The sequence below is a fragment of the Pygocentrus nattereri genome, chromosome 2 (genome assembly GCF_015220715.1).
Source record: "Pygocentrus nattereri isolate fPygNat1 chromosome 2, fPygNat1.pri, whole genome shotgun sequence".
NCBI classification, from domain to species: Eukaryota; Metazoa; Chordata; class Actinopteri; order Characiformes; family Serrasalmidae; genus Pygocentrus; species Pygocentrus nattereri.
The window spans coordinates 53,688,652-53,706,234 of record NC_051212.1 but is presented as its reverse complement, the minus strand read 5'-3'; the positions used below and the strand labels follow the sequence as shown (position 1 = coordinate 53,706,234).

General features: G+C 40.4%; 1 protein-coding gene across 1 annotated transcript in view; it reads left to right on the top strand.

Moving 5' to 3' along the window:
- The first annotated feature begins 12,340 nt into the window (after positions 1-12,340).
- Positions 12,341-17,583, top strand: part of dpp6b (dipeptidyl-peptidase 6b) — a 226,856-nt gene continuing 221,613 nt past the window's right edge. The window contains exon 1 of the mRNA XM_017703450.2: positions 12,341-12,690. Within this exon, the coding sequence (XP_017558939.1) occupies positions 12,634-12,690 (57 nt within the window). The 5' untranslated portion in view covers positions 12,341-12,633. The remainder of the gene's footprint in view (positions 12,691-17,583) is intronic.

The following is a 17,583-nucleotide window of genomic DNA, read 5'->3' as shown; positions in this document are numbered from 1 at the left end:
GCCCCAACAGCACAGACAAAGGAGCTACATTTTATAGGACAGTGTTAAAAACTTAGGGGAGAGCTGGGCACAACACATTCTGGCTTCTGTGAATAAGTTAATATATCATATTTTTATACAGGTAACATACACACCTCTTCTACGAAAGAAGACTATATAGTATGGTCTAGTATCATAAGACAGACAGACAGATCAACTGATAGATCCACACATGAAATTATATATAAACACTGACTGCGTCAAACAGTGACAGAGTTATTTTCCAGTGAAGGACATCAAATAAAAAACATCACGCATCTGTAAAACCTGGAACAGGTTTGGAAGTTTCTGAACAACTACAGCTTGGCATTAAACTATTAGGGTCTCAGAAGCGGCTGATTCTAGTCTCATCTAAGGCATTTATTCATCACTGTACAAATCAGTTTCACTATAATGATTATTAACAGATTATCAGGCTGCATGTAAACGTGGCTAGAATGTCATAACATCTGAAAAATCTGAAAACTTGCCCAGTTTCCCAAACGTTTGCTGTAAAGAGTGACTATCAGTGGTGGACAGTAACTGAGTAACTGAGTAACTGAGTAAATGTAATTAGTTTCTGTACTTTAGTATTTTTGGTGTATCTGTACTGAAGTTTCTCCGTTCTGGACTTTTTCCTTTCACTCCACTACATTTCAGAGTCTAATATCCGACTTTTTCCTCCTACATTTTGAGAAATCTGTCGTTCCTTTTGGTTTCTGTGTGTATAAAAACGTAACATGTCAAAACGAAAGAAGCGCAAAGCCAGAGCACCAATCAGGGCCCAGCGGTCACTTTGTTTAGAGCTGGTTTTGACCTGTTGGTCAGACCGACCCAGTGCAGCACGCGGTTCAACGTCAGCGCAGCAGCGTAAAACTTTGGGAGAGTCTGTTCAACATAAATGATGAACTAACCTAACTTTGTGTAAATAGAGCTCAATATAGAAATATGTCCACATATGCAGTCGAGACTGACGCGGCTTTTTTCTGAATTTCTACAAACACCATTTCATTTTATAGTAAATGAGTTTGGGCTGGTTTATGTTTATGAACAGACGCCTACAGATCAACATAGTAAAGGAGCTCATCTGTGATCCTGAGTTTAAAGCCAGTTTTTATTCAACTTAAACTTGGAACTAAGTTGTAAATAAATCTGAAACTGAAACTTTGCTTGTGTGTAAAAAGTGATTTCAGAGCCACTCGGTTCTCCCTGATGGAAACTGTTTACCTTCAGTGTTTTGTGCTTCTGATCATTTTAATAGACGTCAGCGTCACTAATTAATGACGTTCTATTAAAAGACTGGTTTACCAAGAGAGACGCTGGAGGACTTTCACCTGAAATGAGTTCATGAAGCCAGTCTGGTTATAAAAATGATAACAGGACATCAGAGCCAGAATTACTCTTTTAGTACTTTTACTTTATACTTAAGTACATTTGAAGGGAAATACTTTAGTACTTTTACTCCAGTGGAGGTCTAAAGGGAGGAACTTCTACTTTTACTAGAGTGATATTTTACCTTGGGTGTTTCGACTTTAACTCAAGTACCTGGCTTGTGTACTTCATCTACCACTGTTAGCTTGTTGGTTTATAGCTGTAGTCTATGTTAGTTTTCTACAGCAGGCAAACATACCATTACAGCATGAGGGTCAGCTGACTTCACTTTATCACTATATATATATCACTTTATTCACTATATATTTAATGGCGTTTCTTTATGGTTCTGTTCCGAATCTCAGTGTAAACATTGTAAAAAACAGTGTGAAAAGTTTAAATGAAATGACTTAATTAGCACGAATAATCGGTGTAAGCTAAAAATAGAATGGTCTGACTCTCTTTCAGGTTCAGGTTTGTGTTGACAGATTGATTACAGATGTCAGCACTCACATGCTTGAGCATCCCAGCAAAAAAATATAATAATTTATATTTACTATAACATAATTTATATTTATTATTTATTTGCTGGCTTGGTGGGTGACGCTGTTGCCTCACAGTAAGTGGGGCCTGGGTTCGATTCCCCGGCCAGGCGACCGGGGTCCTCTCTGTGTGGAGTTTGCATGATCTCCCGTGTCTGCGTGGGATTCCTCCGGGTTCTCTGGTTTCCCCCCATGGTCCAAAGACATGCAGTCAGGCCAACTGGACATGGCAAATTGCCCCTAGGTGTGAGTGAAAGTGTATGTCTGTCTGTCTGTCTGTCTGCCCTGTGATGGACTGGCGACCTGTCCAGGGTGTATCCTGCCTTCTGCCCGATGATTGTATTGTATTGTAGTGTAGTGTATTGTAGTGTAGTGTAGTGTAGTGTAGTGTAGTGTAGTGTAGTGTATTGTAGTGTAGTGTAGTGTAGTGTATTGTATTGTAGTGTAGTGTATTGTATTGTAGTGTAGTGTAGTGTAGTGTATTGTATTGTAGTGTAGTGTAGTGTAGGGTAGTGTAGTGTAGTGTAGTGTAGTGTATTGTAGTGTAGTGTAGTGTATTGTATTGTAGTGTAGTGTATTGTATTGTAGTGTAGTGTAGTGTAGTGTAGTGTATTGTATTGTTTTGTAGTGTAGTGTATTGTAGTGTATTGTAGTGTAGTGTAGTGTAGTGTAGTGTATTGTAGTGTAGTGTATTGTATTGTAGTGTAGTGTAGTGTAGTGTATTGTAGTGTAGTGTAGTTTAGTGTATTGTAGTGTAGTGTAGTGTAGTGTAGTGTAGTGTAGTGTATTGTAGTGTAGTGTATTGTATTGTAGTGTAGTGTAGTGTAGTGTATTGTAGTGTAGTGTATTGTAGTGTAGTGTAGTGTAGTGTATTGTATTGTAGTGTAGTGTAGTGTAGTGTATTGTATTGTAGTGTAGTGTATTGTAGTGTAGTGTATTGTATTGTAGTGTAGTGTAGTGTAGTGTATTGTAGTGTAGTGTATTGTAGTGTAGTGTAGTGTAGTGTATTGTATTGTAGTGTAGTGTAGTGTAGTGTAGTGTAGTGTATTGTAGTGTAGTGTAGTGTAGTGTAGTGTATTGTAGTGTATTGTAGTGTAGTGTATTGTATTGTAGTGTAGTGTAGTGTAGTGTAGTGTAGTGTATTGTAGTGTAGTGTAGTGTATTGTATTGTAGTGTAGTGTAGTGTAGTGTAGTGTAACTCAGGACCGTCTTTCTCTCTAACCTACTGGTAACTAGTAAAGATTCTTTCTCTAGACAGACAAAGCTCTTCTTGTAAGTCGCTCTGGATGAGAGCGTCTGCTAAATGCTGTAAATGTAAATGTAAAGCAGGAAGTGAATGAAAATATGAGTAAATTGAACTGCGAGTGAAAAATGAACGATGAATGCTGTCCTCTTGCTATCTGGGATTAGCACCATAGCTCTGGTGCAAAACTCGAGAAGCGAACTTCAGACACAAAGCAAGTCTCGGCTGATCATTGACATCTCCTCCTTGCAGAAAAACCAACATGTTCAGTGTAGAGAATAGTGCAGTGAAGGCCCCCTCGCCGTCCAGCAGTGAGGTAATTTACCTCACAGCCTGCAGCTGAGCGCTCGGCTCATGCTGAAAGTAAAGACCCAGGCTGCCCGAGGGGGTGACATCATGTCACACTGGCCAGTCGAAGGGCACAAACACATCACATTCATCTTTCATCTGCTTGCTGATGACTGTATCCTGATGGAGTTCGTTAACATGCAGAGTGGAGGTTAATTACGTCACAGGTGGCTTCTGGTCAGCGCTAATATGAGGTGTGAAGGGATAAAACAATTTCCAAAAAAGGGCCTAGAAAACTGAACTACGCTGTAGACTGGGGTTCAATCCCCACCTGGGCAAACACCCTACACTAAACCAATAAGAGTCCTTGGGCAAGACTCCTAACACCGCCTTCACCTACCTGTGTAAAATGATCAAACTGTAAGTCGCTCTGGATAAGAGCGTCTGCCAAATGCCATAAATGTAAATGTAAGTTTGCTCCATATTGTTACTACCAGGACTAAACCTGAGACCTCAAAAATGACAGCTTTACAGGAGGAGGAAGGGCCTTTCTTAGCCAGTAGTGGTAGTCAAAGTAACTAGTATTTTTCCAAGTAATTTCAGGTGGTCCATTCATCTTGAAATCTTAGTGCAAAGATTAACTAGAGTTTATATACTACAGCTGTTGCTACACTCAGGCCCAATCCCATGTCACCCCTCACCCCTACCACTTAGCCCCTAGCCCTCTGTTTAAGCCTAGGGGTAAGGTGTCCTGGTTTTCATTGAGATAGAGGGGTATGGAGAAGTGTTGGGGCTACATGCCCCTCCAAACAGAGGGTTTTCAGAGACTCCAGAGTGTTAGGAGAAAAAAGCAAGACGGCTGAACAAGCGACCAAAGAAATTTCTCCATTAAAAAACTACAATAACCACCGTATTGACTTTTAGTTTAATGTTGTTATAACAAGCATAAAAATCACTAGTAGTAGCTGATGTCTCAGTAGCCAGCTCGCTAAATTTCCCGTTCCACCTTAAAGCAGAACTGATGAACCCTTTTGGTGCTACATAGAACCATTTTCAAAAAGGCTCTACATAAACCATGTGTAATACATTCTGCATCAATCTGTAGACCAGTTTCACCATTTAAAGAACCCTTTAAGCATTCAGACGGTTCTTCAAGTGTTCTTTAGCAAAAAGAGTGGTGCTATATAGGTTATAGGTCAAAATATATAGGTCAAAAAGGTTAATATAGAACCATGTAAAATATATTCTCCATCAATCTGTAGACCAGTTTCACCATTTAAAGAACCCTTTAAGCATTCAGACGGTTCTTCAAGTGTTCTTTAGCAAAAAGAGTGGTGCTATATAGGTTATAGGTCAAAATATATAGGTCAAAAAGGTTAATATAGAACCATGTAAAATATATTCTCCATCAATCTGTAGACCAGTTTCACCATTTAAAGAACCCTTTAAGCATTCAGACGGTTCTTCAAGTGTTCTTTAGCAAAAAGAGTGGTGCTATATAGGTTATAGGTCAAAATATATAGGTCAAAAAGGTTAATATAGAACCATGTAAAATATATTCTCCATCAATCTGTAGACCAGTTTCACCATGCAAAGAACCCTTTAAGCATTCAAACGGTTCTTTGAATGTTCGTGGTTCTATGTAGAAACATTGCCCTTACTAAAGAACCCTTAAAGAACCATCTTTTTTAAGCGTGTACATTCAAAGTGAAGTGTGTCTTTGTTATAACGACTCTGTCTGTGTTACGTCAGTCTGATACGAGTCTGCAGAGCTTTTTAAAGCCGAGTGCTAATCAATTTCCCACTTTATTGGTCACATGTTTAGTAAACAAGTCATTCGGAGCACTTGATGCGTTCATTTTCGGACTGATTTTCAATCGACTCTGCTTGTTTTTCGGCGGCGTCTCTGCTCAGCGGTGAAGCAGCCCGGACTCTACAGTAATTATTTCTCTCTGTGGGGAAGCGCTGCCTGCACACTGGTGTCACTGTGTTAGAGCTACGGTGCAGTCTAACTAAGCCCCCACCGTCCCCCCAGGCCTCAACGCACTAACACAGCCCACACACTCTCTGTTCACACCACAGCTGTGCCTGCTAGACCACAGACAGATTAGGTTTTGGAGTAGAAACATCATGTTTTTCATTAGAGAATAAAGGAAGGATCGCTCAGGCTGTTTTAATAGAACAACACCACCTGTTTTTGATGATGGGAATATTATATATATATATATATATATATATATGAATGCTGCCAGTGGGGGAAGTACCCCCTGGTATTCGGATTGTCCCATGTTGGCTGGCCGCTCACTGATGCTTCAGTAACAATAAAATGCTTGGTTTAGCAGTTCGTCTTCTGGAAAGTCTCTGTTCTAGTGCGGTTCTGCACTCGTCCCCACATTAACTGAGATCTCACTCATCTCCTCTTCTATTTTCAGTGGTGGATGAACTGCAAACCATGTACTGGAGTACCGAAGTATTTGAAGTATATGAAATTGGGCAATGCTGATACTTTCTAAATATTGGTCAATCGATGGCGGTGAGTCAGAGACACTTGCTTAGGCCAGGAGAGTGGCAGACCTTGATGTTTGAAGCTCTCTCTCACTCACACAGATCGTATGTCGTTTGTCCTCTTTGGGCACATCGCTATAATTGTCACTATGTGTCTAATGGAAAAAGCCATGAAAAGGGATCTGGGCCAGAGAGACTCAGGTCAGCCTTCTGACTGCCCGAGAGGGTCATTCAATGACCAGACTTTAACGGGAGTGGCTAAAGCTTTCCTTTGTCCATGACTCGCTCACAAATATGCGGTTGTTTACAGAACCTCAGCAAAAACACAATCAGAGAGTTCTCGATTGAGACGGCAAGATCATGATGAGGACCTGTTGTTGCAGAGATGAACTTTCTGTTCTAAAGAGAACAAGTACCTGTCCAACAAGAGGCTGTTGATGTCTTCCAAACTCAAACTGATCCAAACATTTGCAACGAATTTGTTAGCAAGCTGCGTTCCGGGGACCTTTCAGCGAAAAGCAACAAAAATCTCCAGTCAGACTCAGAAGAAGCCTCAAAGGCCTCTCCGTGCTCGCTGAAGAAACTTTCAAATCCTGTCACAGTATACCCAGGAGTTCTCATCTCTCTGATGGTGAAGAAAGGCTGATGTAACCGCTGTAAGTACACAACTTGAAAAGAGCCTGGAAGACTTACTGTTGTTCCCGTAGAATGTACCACACAGCGTAGGCTGCAATAGGCATCTATCTTGGGAATATGCTGAAATATGTTCAGCATGATAATCCTGAAGAGTTTATTAGGTGCGGTTTCTCATCTACCAATGGAAAGAGCTTATATTAGTTAGTAAGCAAAGCCTTTTATTAAGCAAAGCCTCCTGGTTTTGACTGGGATTTGAGCCATTTCTAACAGGTACATTTATAACGCTATAAATATATTACAGTTCCTCTAGAAGGTTTCCAGTTTCCTAGCTCTGAGAGGGATCAGGCAGGGTCATGTATCCTAGCTGCATATACTAAAAACCCATAATATCATCAATTTCACTGCCTGTAAAATAACTAAAAGGACATTATGTCCTGCACAAAGCACATTTTCTGATTCTTTCGGCTTTTTTCCACTTGAGCTTGATATTTTTGTGTATTTTAGAGGCCAAGTGTTGCCAAAATGTACTTGTAATAGATGTCCAACAAGTTTAGCAAATACAGGCCTTCCCAATGGATGTTGAGCCTCCTCAAGTCCTCAAGTACTCTGGGTTGACTGTGTAAGGACAGAAGGCCAAGGGAAGGCTATTTTTTGGCAACTTTTCCAGTGCAGCTTGCACCGAATGAAAAATAGTTCCAACAACCATACAAAAAAATGAAGTCACCACTTGTATTAGTTCCAAATCCCTATAAAACCCAGTTCAGAAGTGAACTGGCTTCTTTCCAATGCCTTCCTGGAGAAGTATGACCAATTTCCACAGTGTTCTCCTGTGTAGAACTACACAATCCACTTGGATCCAAATCCAAAATGTGTTGGAGTCAAGTGGAAAGCATGTAAAACAAGTGTTTACATCAAACTGGGACATTCTTATGCGAGTATTAGAAGCTACGCATACCAGCTGTGGTTGGAGTATGCGTTCTCTCTTATCAGTGTGAAATAAACACATCCAGAACAGATTGCCCTACATACGGCAACAACCCTCAACTAGTCCTGCTGCAGACCACCTCCCCCACCACCCACTTGGCCTCACTAATTCACGTTACTCCACATAATGACCAAAGTCAAGGGAAAATAGCTTTTTGTCTTCCTAATTAAGCTGATAAAAGACCACTGCAGCCTTTGGCCAAGTACCAAATAACTCAATGACTGTTGTGTATTAACAAAATATGCTGTGGGAGCCTGTAATTTTACAATGACTCACTGAAGAAGTGGCGTAGCCAGTAATACCCAAAGTCTCAAAAATATTCGTGCTTGATTTTAGCGGCACCAACATGCTGTTTGAGAGAATCTGAGCATAAATATCCCACCAAATGAAATTCTCTTTGGGAAAGATGGCCTCAGGTCACTCTTTCTTCCACTTGATGGACGCACACCACCAGTGAAACTAGCTCTGTTGAAATGTAAGTCATGTATAGTCCATCGTAACCCTGTTTCCCAGACATTTTGATACAGTTCCAAACGTACCTGAGCCAAGCAATAAAGAGCTGAACACTCGGCTGCGATAGAGCAAAAACGTCCACTAAGGATGAGGCAGACTGCAGTGACTCCAAATTCACCTCCAACATTCATTTAACATTAAACAGCGGATGGAGTGACAGTTCTGGTCAGGAAACAGAAACTCACACTTTGGACATGTTGGAGAAGGAGTCAAGGCCTTCTGGAGGCCTCCAAAGAGGTCAGCCATTCAAAAAGGGGCATAGCTAGAACTTTCAGAGTGAGGTTGCGAGGTTGGACCCACAGATTGTATAGCGGTGGCACTGCTAAGAAAAAAAAATAAATAAAATTGCATTTTTGTATTAAAATGACATGAATTGATTAGTTGGTTTTTCTCTGTATATTAATAAATATAACTGCTTTAGTTATTGTCCACTCTATTAGATTGTCCACTCCTACCTTGTCGGTCCATCTTGTAGATGTAAAGTCAGAGATGACAGCTCATCTGCTGCTGCACAGTTTGTGTTGGTCATCCTCTAGTCCTTCATCAGTGGTCACAGGACGCTGCCAACAGTACATTGTCGGCTGGGTATTTCTGGTTCGTGGACTATTCTCAGGCCAGCAGCGACACTGAGGTGCTTGAAAACTCCAGGAGAACTGCTGTGTCTGATCCACTCAGACCAGCGCAACACACACTAACACACCACCACCACATCAGTGTTACTGCAGGGCTGAGAATGATCCACCACCCAAATAGAACCTGCTCTGTGAGGGTCCATGGGGGTCCTGACCACTGAAGAACAGGGTAACAGAGTATCAGAGAAACAGATGGACTACAGTCTGTAACTGTAGAACTACAAAGTGCAGCTATACGGTCAGTGGAGCTGATAAAGTGGACAATGAGCGTAGAAACAAGGATTTAAATGTAATATGTGGACGAGGCCCTGGATCCAGTCTGGGAGGTGCTGGATCCGTCTTGCTTCGGCACAAAATATGCACAGATTACGGCAAAACGGTTAACTACTGAAGAAACTGCTGTACTTTTACAGTTTTTTTACAGTTCACTTTATTTCTGTCTTTGATAAACTGCAAAAGCTCAGTGCTTCATCAAACGTAGCCCCTTCCAAAGATGAGGGTCTAAAGCGACTTCAAAACACACACCAATAGAAATTTACCACGTTTCCTCAGACCTGCTCTGTGACTAATATTCACTATTCTCAGCACAGAATCACTGAGATGTCAACCATGTCTTTCAGGGAGGGATGGTAGCATCCTCATCTTCATCACTAAATCTTGGCTGCGTGATAAAAGATAACTCAAAATAACAAGACCTGTTTACAGAAGGATGAGAAAGAGGCTTGCGGTGACTGGGTCGAGTTTGAGGGGAAGGGGATTTGTGTTTTGCAGCTATTTCTGTCTGTATTTCCAAACTAACCAGCAGGTGTAATGAAAGGACAGTATTCTTTCGTTTTTTTCTTGCCCCACAGATGTTAGCTCACCCCCCCCCCCCCTTTTTTTTTTTTTTTTTTTTACATATTATGTGTTTTTGGTAGCAGTATGTCAAAAAATAAACTTGACTAATGACTTGATAAATAAATAAAATATTTATTAACTAAATAATTAGTTATTTAATTTCAAGATAGTAATAATTTGGGGATGGTAGGTCATTATTATAAGATACTAAATTATTATTTTAACATAGTAAGCCATTATTTTGACAGTAAGCCAACATTTTGGAAAAATAAGTCATTTTTCTCATATAGTAATCAATGTTTTGAGAAAATAAGTTGTTATTTTTACACAGTAAGTCAACATTTTGGGGCAATAAGCTATTGTTTTCACACACTTTTTAATATTTTGAGAAAATAAGTCATTATTTTCACACTTTTTAATATTTTGAGAAAATGAGTCATTATTTTCACACTTTTTAATATTTTGAGAAAATGAGTCATTATTTTCATACAGTAAGTCAACATTTTGAGTCAATACGTTATTATTTTCACATAGGAACTCAACATTTTGAGATAATAAGTTATTGGTTGAGATACTAAGCCACTGTTCTGATCATTGTCAGACCCTAAATCAGTGTGATCAGAGAGTAAGTCATTGTTTTGACTCAGTAACTCAACATTTTGAGATAATAAGTTATTGGTTGAGATACTAAGCCACTGTTCTGATCATTGTCAGACCCTAAATCAGTGTGATCAGAGAGTAAGTCATTGTTTTGACTCAGTAACTCAACATTTTGAGATAATAAGTTATAGTTTGAGATACTAAGCCACTGTTCTGATCATTGTCAGACCCTAAATCAGTGTGATCAGAGAGTAAGTCATTGTTTTGACTCAGTAACTCAACATTTTGAGATAATAAGTTATTGTTTGCGGTACTAAGCCACTGTTCTGATCATTGTTAGACCCTAAATCAGTGTGATCAGAGAGTAAGTCGTTGTTTTGACTCAGTAATTCAACATTTTGAGATAATAAGTTATTATTTTCACATAGGAACTCAACATTTTGAGATAATAAGTTATAGTTTGAGGTACTAAGCCACTGTTCTGATCATTGTCAGACCCTAAATCAGTGTGATTAGAGAGTAAGTCATTGTTTTGACTCAGTAACTCAACATTTTGAGATAATAAGTTATAGTTTGGGATACTAAGTTATAGTTTGAGATAATAAGTCACTGTTCTGAACATTGTCAGACCCTAAATCAGTGTGATCAGAGAGTAAGTCATTGTTTTGACTCAGTAACTCAACATTTTGAGATAATAAGTTATAGTTTGAGATACTAAGCCACTGTTCTGATCATTGTCAGACCCTAAATCAGTGTGATCAGAGAGTAAGTCATTGTTTTGACTCAGTAACTCAACATTTTGAGATAATAAGTTATAGTTTGAGATACTAAGTCACTGTTCTGATCATTGTTAGACCCTAAATCAATGTGATCAGAGAGTAAGTCATTGTTTTGACTCAGTAACTCAACATTTTGAGATAATAAGTTTTAGTATGAGATACTAAGCCACTGTTCTGATCATTGTCAGACCCTAAATCAGTGTGATCAGAGAGTAAGTCATTGTTTTGATTCAGTAACTCAACATTTTGAGATAATAAGTTATAGTTTGAGATACTAAGCCACTGTTCTGATCATTGTCAGACCCTAAATCAGTGTGATCAGAGAGTAAGTCATTGTTTTGACTCAGTAACTCAACATTTTGAGATAATAAGTTATAGTTTGAGATACTAAGTCACTGTTCTGATCATTGTCAGACCCTAAATCAGTGTGATCAGAGAGTAAGTCATTGTTTTGACTCAGTAACTCAACATTTTGAGATAATAAGTTATAGTTTGAGATACTAAGCCACTGTTCTGATCATTGTCAGACCCTAAATCAGTGTGATCAGAGAGTAAGTCATTGTTTTGACTCAGTAACTCAACATTTTGAGATAATAAGTTATAGTTTGAGATACTAAGTCACTGTTCTGATCATTGTCAGACCCTAAATCAGTGTGATCAGAGAGTAAGTCATTGTTTTGACTCAGTAACTCAACATTTTGAGATAATAAGTTATAGTTTGAGATACTAAGCCACTGTTCTGATCATTGTCAGACCCTAAATCAGTGTGATCAGAGAGTAAGTCATTGTTTTGACTCAGTAACTCAACATTTTGAGATACTAAGTTATAGTTTGGGATAATAAGTTATAGTTTGAGATACTAAGCCACTGTTCTGATCATTGTCAGACCCTAAATCAGTGTGATCAGAGGGTAAGTCATTGTTTTGACTCAGTAACTCAACATTTTGAGATAATAAGTTATAGTTTGAGATACTAAGCCACTGTTCTGATCATTGTCAGACCCTAAATCAGTGTGATCAGAGAGTAAGTCATTGTTTTGACTCAGTAACTCAACATTTTGAGATACTAAGTTATAGTTTGGGATAATAAGTTATAGTTTGAGATACTAAGCCACTGTTCTGATCATTGTCAGACCCTAAATCAGTGTGATCAGAGGGTAAGTCATTGTTTTGACTCAGTAAGCCGCTGTAAGTCTGTATTTGTCCGCTCTGCTGTCAGAACTGAGGAGAATGAGCGCGCGCCGTTCCTCCTCCACCTGCTCCGTGTCGTGTGGCGGTAATCAGAGTTGGGCGCTGTGGGTTCAGCGGTGGGCGGCGCGACTCGGGTTTTCTCGATATTCAGACCTGAATATAAAATTTTCTCCTCAGAAAAAAAGACAACAGAGTCTCGGCGCTGTCGCCGGTGTCAGAGCTCTCCCCGCGGCGAGAGAGAGACCCACACACGGACGGAGAGAGGGAGGGGGAGCTGTGCGGGCTGCCAGCTTGCTAATGCTAACGGGATTCCTGTCAGGATCACAGCGCGGGAAAGTTCAGTAACGGTCGAGCTAGCCAGCTAGTTCTGGAAGAGTCCAGCAGGAACAGCGGACTGTCCTCAGTTCCCGTCGCTCAAGGCTGGAATAAACCTTCATTTGCAGGGAAAAAAACGCACAAGTGTTAGTAGTGGCTGTTTCTGTTCGACTTCAGGGATGAACTCCTCGGCAGGAGCCGGGAACTACCGGAGGGGCTCGACCAAAGGAGAGAAGGTGAGCTGACAAACTTTTCCACATCGCCAAGAACACTTTAAAACGGCCTCGCCTAAACAGACAATGCGCTCCTAGTGTGGAATAATGTCACATATCGTGGGAATTTGCCGAGCTACCATCCCATCTGTAGCTACTGGCTTGCGTGGTGTCGGTAAGAGAAATGAATCGTTTTTGATTCGATTCTTCTGAATCGTTCGGAGGTTCGACTCGCGCTTCCTAACGAATCGGTTTTTCCGAACGATGCTTGTAAGTGAGTCGGACGAGTCAGTTGTCTCTTTTTTGTCTCTTCACAGTCTCTTCAATTGACTCTTTTTGTCTCTTCACAGCAGTAAGCACAGTTTGGAGGAGTTGGGTAACCTGTGTTGTTTAGGCTGTTTGTATCTCAGCATTTGAGCACATTTTTAAACGTGTTTTTGGTCGTGCACGTGCGCAGTAGTCGCCAGAATCTGTGCTGTTTAAGTTACAAAGCAGTCCTTATTCATTTACATTTCTCATTCATTGATCATTTTCTGAATAATTTAGTGTTTAAGATGTAACCAGAGTGATTCAGAGTGGGTGTGGTGTGAAATGGTTCAGACGTCTTTACAGTGGTGGTGATGGGAACCAGACGTCGCCACAACTACAGCACAGATATAAACGCTTTATTTACCATCAAAACCACCAGAGAACCTACACGAGTCTTCTGAGGTTTATATGGTGAAATAGTGGTAGATCTGAAAACAATACGTTTTCTTTAGGGACTGCTTTGCCTCAGAACACCTTTCACCATAAATTGATTAAAATAAATGGATTAAAATATACTTTAATCCAAAACTTTACAACGACACTGTCATAAAACAGCGTCTCAGGCATCAGGCAGTGGATTCATAACCACTCTAGTAATGTAGGAACTTTCAGTGAGGGAGCTTTTAAAGGTGGACGTCTGGTTCCTATCACCACCACTGTGGACTATTCTGGCTTGATTCGTTCCTCTAGAACAGAGCGTTTCACACCAAAAGCGCTCTGAACGACTCTGTTTACATCTTAACCACTTAGTTATGTAGAATTATTCCCTTTTTAATGTGATGTTTGTTAAGGGAAACTAATCATTTGTTTTGATCCGGTTCCTGTGAATTGTTCGAAAGTTTGTCTCGATGCTTCTAAGTGAGTCGGAGGAATTGATTCGCAAGCACGAACGAATCGAAAGTGTTTGTTGTTGTCTGTTAACAGCAGTAAGCACAGTTTGGAGGAGAGGCTTATCTGTGTTTAGGCTGCTTGTATCCCAGCATTTGACTACGTTTTTTAAACATATCTTTGGTTATGCGCATGCATTATGTTACCATGGTCTGTGCTGTGCTGTATTGATCCTTATTCACTTACAATCCTCACATTTAATGTTCAGCTGCTGTGTCTTTCATATAGCCACGAATCAAACGAATTCCCCAAACCATCTGCATTATTAGATTAAGAGACCCTTATTAGTCCCACAAATCTCACCTCCGCATTTAACCCATCCGTGAAGTGAAACACCACATACACACTAGTGAACACACACACTAGGGGGCAGTGAGCACACTTGCCCGGAGCGGTGGGCAGCCCTATCCACAGCGCCCGGGGAGCAGTTGGGGGTTAGGTGTCTTGCTCAAGGACACCTCAGTCGTGTGCTGTCGGCTGTGGGGATCGAACCAGCGACCTTCCGGTCACGAGGCTGTTTCCCTAAACTCCAGCCCATGACTGCCCCAGTTAGCAGCTAATTAATATTTTCATCAGCTGTATTTCGGCCACATTAAGCTGTATCATGTTCACTATGTTGGGGTGAATGTTGAAAACAAAATATAATGTGTTTACTATTTATTAGAAATGAAACCGGATACTGGATAGTTCTTGGCTCCCGTATTATTGCCTACAAGAGTTGATGCCTCTCAGTGACTCACTGACTGACTGACTGCCTGACTGATTCCATTGCAAGCGTCATCCGAGACATTCAGCAGGTGGCGCTACACACATCATCGATATACCAGTATCTGAAATACCCCCTGATATTTTGGGGCTCCCCTGTTTGCTGGCTGCTAGCTCACCATGTTCAACGCCAACAAAATATTCACACAAACCAAAACAAATAAGCTGTGGCATACTGTTTCTCAGAGGTACTCCGAGCTAGTTACACTTGGTAAGCTATGAAGGACCATCTGGATGAACCCATTTTCAACAGCGCCACCTTGAGGCAGAGCAGTGTTGCATCTCTACTTAACAATACCAAAGATTATGAAGTATTGAATCAGGTATTTGACTCACTGAAGGAGCCTGCTCAAAAGAATCATTTGGTAAAGTGAGTCAAATCTCCTGCCACTACCAGTGAGTCAAATCAAGTGGTTGAATCGATTCACTCTATTAGGATGCCGAGCTGCGCTGGTGTAATCCGCTCCCACGCTGTTCAGAGCACTTCAGGAGCGTATTGTAATAGATCTAATGATACATTTACAAGACTCGTGTAATCTCGTTTATTTCATTCTCATTTATATTTACTATCTCAGTAATTTCCCACAGTCTGTTGTAACCGGTGCGCCAGTGAGCTGAAGTTTCCTGAATCATGTGCGATCAATCGAGGGCACAGAGTGGAAAGAGTCATTGCGCTCGCTTACATTGTTACAGTGGAACATAAAATAATAATAATAATATTAATAACAGTACTAACTTTATTTATATAGGACTTTACAGCTAGAACAGCTCAAAGTCTTGAGCAAATCTGAAACTAATGTAAAAGCAACAGAAGCAAATACAGCTGGTAAAAAAGGGCCACGAAATCAAATAAAACAGGAAAAATAACAGAATAAATGGATCATTCCACAAAAACACCCACTTTTCTATCGATCCATAGGCATCACTGGTGTTACAGATCCACATAATAAAAGTAACACTAGTGACGTCTTTAATGAAAAATGGATTTTACAAAAAAGGCTGCTACAGATCATCAAACCACATGTTGTCAATCATACAATATCCATTAAAATATGTAATTTAATCCATTTGTATTCTTTTTTTTTTTTACCTCAGAATAAAGTCGGTCACACCAGTGACTTCAGCTAAAAGCTCCATATGAGATCATGAGCTGAATGAGAAAATCTCTGAGAACTGAGAGACACAGTGGACTCACCGTGAGCTTTTCCTCATAGATCCTCGGAAAACAGGTGAAATGAAGTTGAGTGACGTCATCGGTGTGACTTTTATTCCAAAATAAGAGATGTTTTGTTATGCAGTAACACCAGTGACACGAGTCCTGGGGAACTTTCATTACATATTTTTTGTATTTATCTGGCTTTTGTTTTCTTTATGTTATTTAATTCATATATTTCATAGTCATGTTTAGATTATTGCAGTTAAAATAGCAGAAAAACATGTTTTTTTACTTCTAAATATGGCCTTTATCGAGTGTAATATACACTACATATCATGTTGGAACAGGAAGGGGCCGTCCCCAAACTCTTCCTACAAAGTTGGGAGTGTGAAATTGTCCAAAATCTCTTGGTGCTGAAGCTTTAAGAGTTCCTTTCACTGGAACTAAGGGGCCGAGCCCAACTCCTGAAAAACAGCCCCACACCATGATCCCCCCTCCACCAAACTTTACACTCGGCACAATGCAGTCAGACAAGTACCGTCTCCTGGCAACTGCCAAACCCAGACTCATCCATCGGATTTCCAGATGGAGAAGCGTGATTGGTCACTCCAGAGAACACGTCTCCACTGCTCTAGAGTCCAGTGGCGGCGCTTTACACCACTGCATTCCACGCTTTGCACTGCGCTTGGTGATGTAAGGCTTGGATGCAGCTGCTTGGCCATGGAAACCCATTCCATGAAGCTCTCTACGCTGTTCTTGAGCTGATCTGAAGGCCACATGAAGTTTGGAGGTCTGTAGTGATTGACTCTGCAGAAAGTTGGTGACCTCTGCGCACTATGACCCTCAGCATCCGCTGACCGCTCTGTCATTTTACGTGGCCGACCACTTCGTGGCTGAGTTGCTGTCGTTCCCAATCGCTTCCACTTTGTTATAATCCCACTGACTGTGGACTGTGGAATATTTAGTAGTGAGGAAATTTCACGACTGGACTTGCTGCACAGGTGGCGTCCGATCACGGCACCACGCTGGAATTCACTGAGCTCCTGAGAGCGACCCATTCTTTCACTAATGTCTGTAGAAGCAGTCTGCAGGCCTAGGGGCTCGGCTTTATACACCTGTGGCCATGGAAGTGACTGGAACACCTGAACTCAATGATTTGGATGGGTGACCGAATACTTTTGGAAATATAATGTATCTGTAAACGCTAGGGACACAAAAATGGACATTACTGTAGAATGACCCAGCTATGCATAAACTCCCAAAAACGTCTAAATTAAGTAAATAAAGACAAATGTACTACCAAGGACAAAGGAAAAGCCATCTCTGACTGTCATAAGATACAATAATCCTTTATTAGGATTTATTATCTACCTTCACAAAGTTTACAATATAAACATTATCCATGGAAAAGCAAAACAAAAGAATAAAAGAATATTTTTCATATATTACACATGGAATATTGATTTACAGACCCCACAAATCCAATATTCAACAGTCTTTGCACTTTTATAGCAAAGGCTTCTGCAGCTTTAGAGAAATACGTGCAGAAACATATTTCAGTACTGCAGCTGCAAAATGGTGATAAATTACCTTATTGTATGCAAATTGGAGCCACATGAACTCCAAAATGATGAAAAATCCGATAATTGTTGATTGATGCCGGAAAGAAGGAAACGAGGGCGGGCAGAGCAGCAGAGGCCGTGTCTGCGTTGGTAAATTTAGATGCTGAGCTTGTAAACTATTACAGCCTGAGATGATTGAGAGTCTATTGTTAGGTTAAGAAAACATTTAAAAGACTA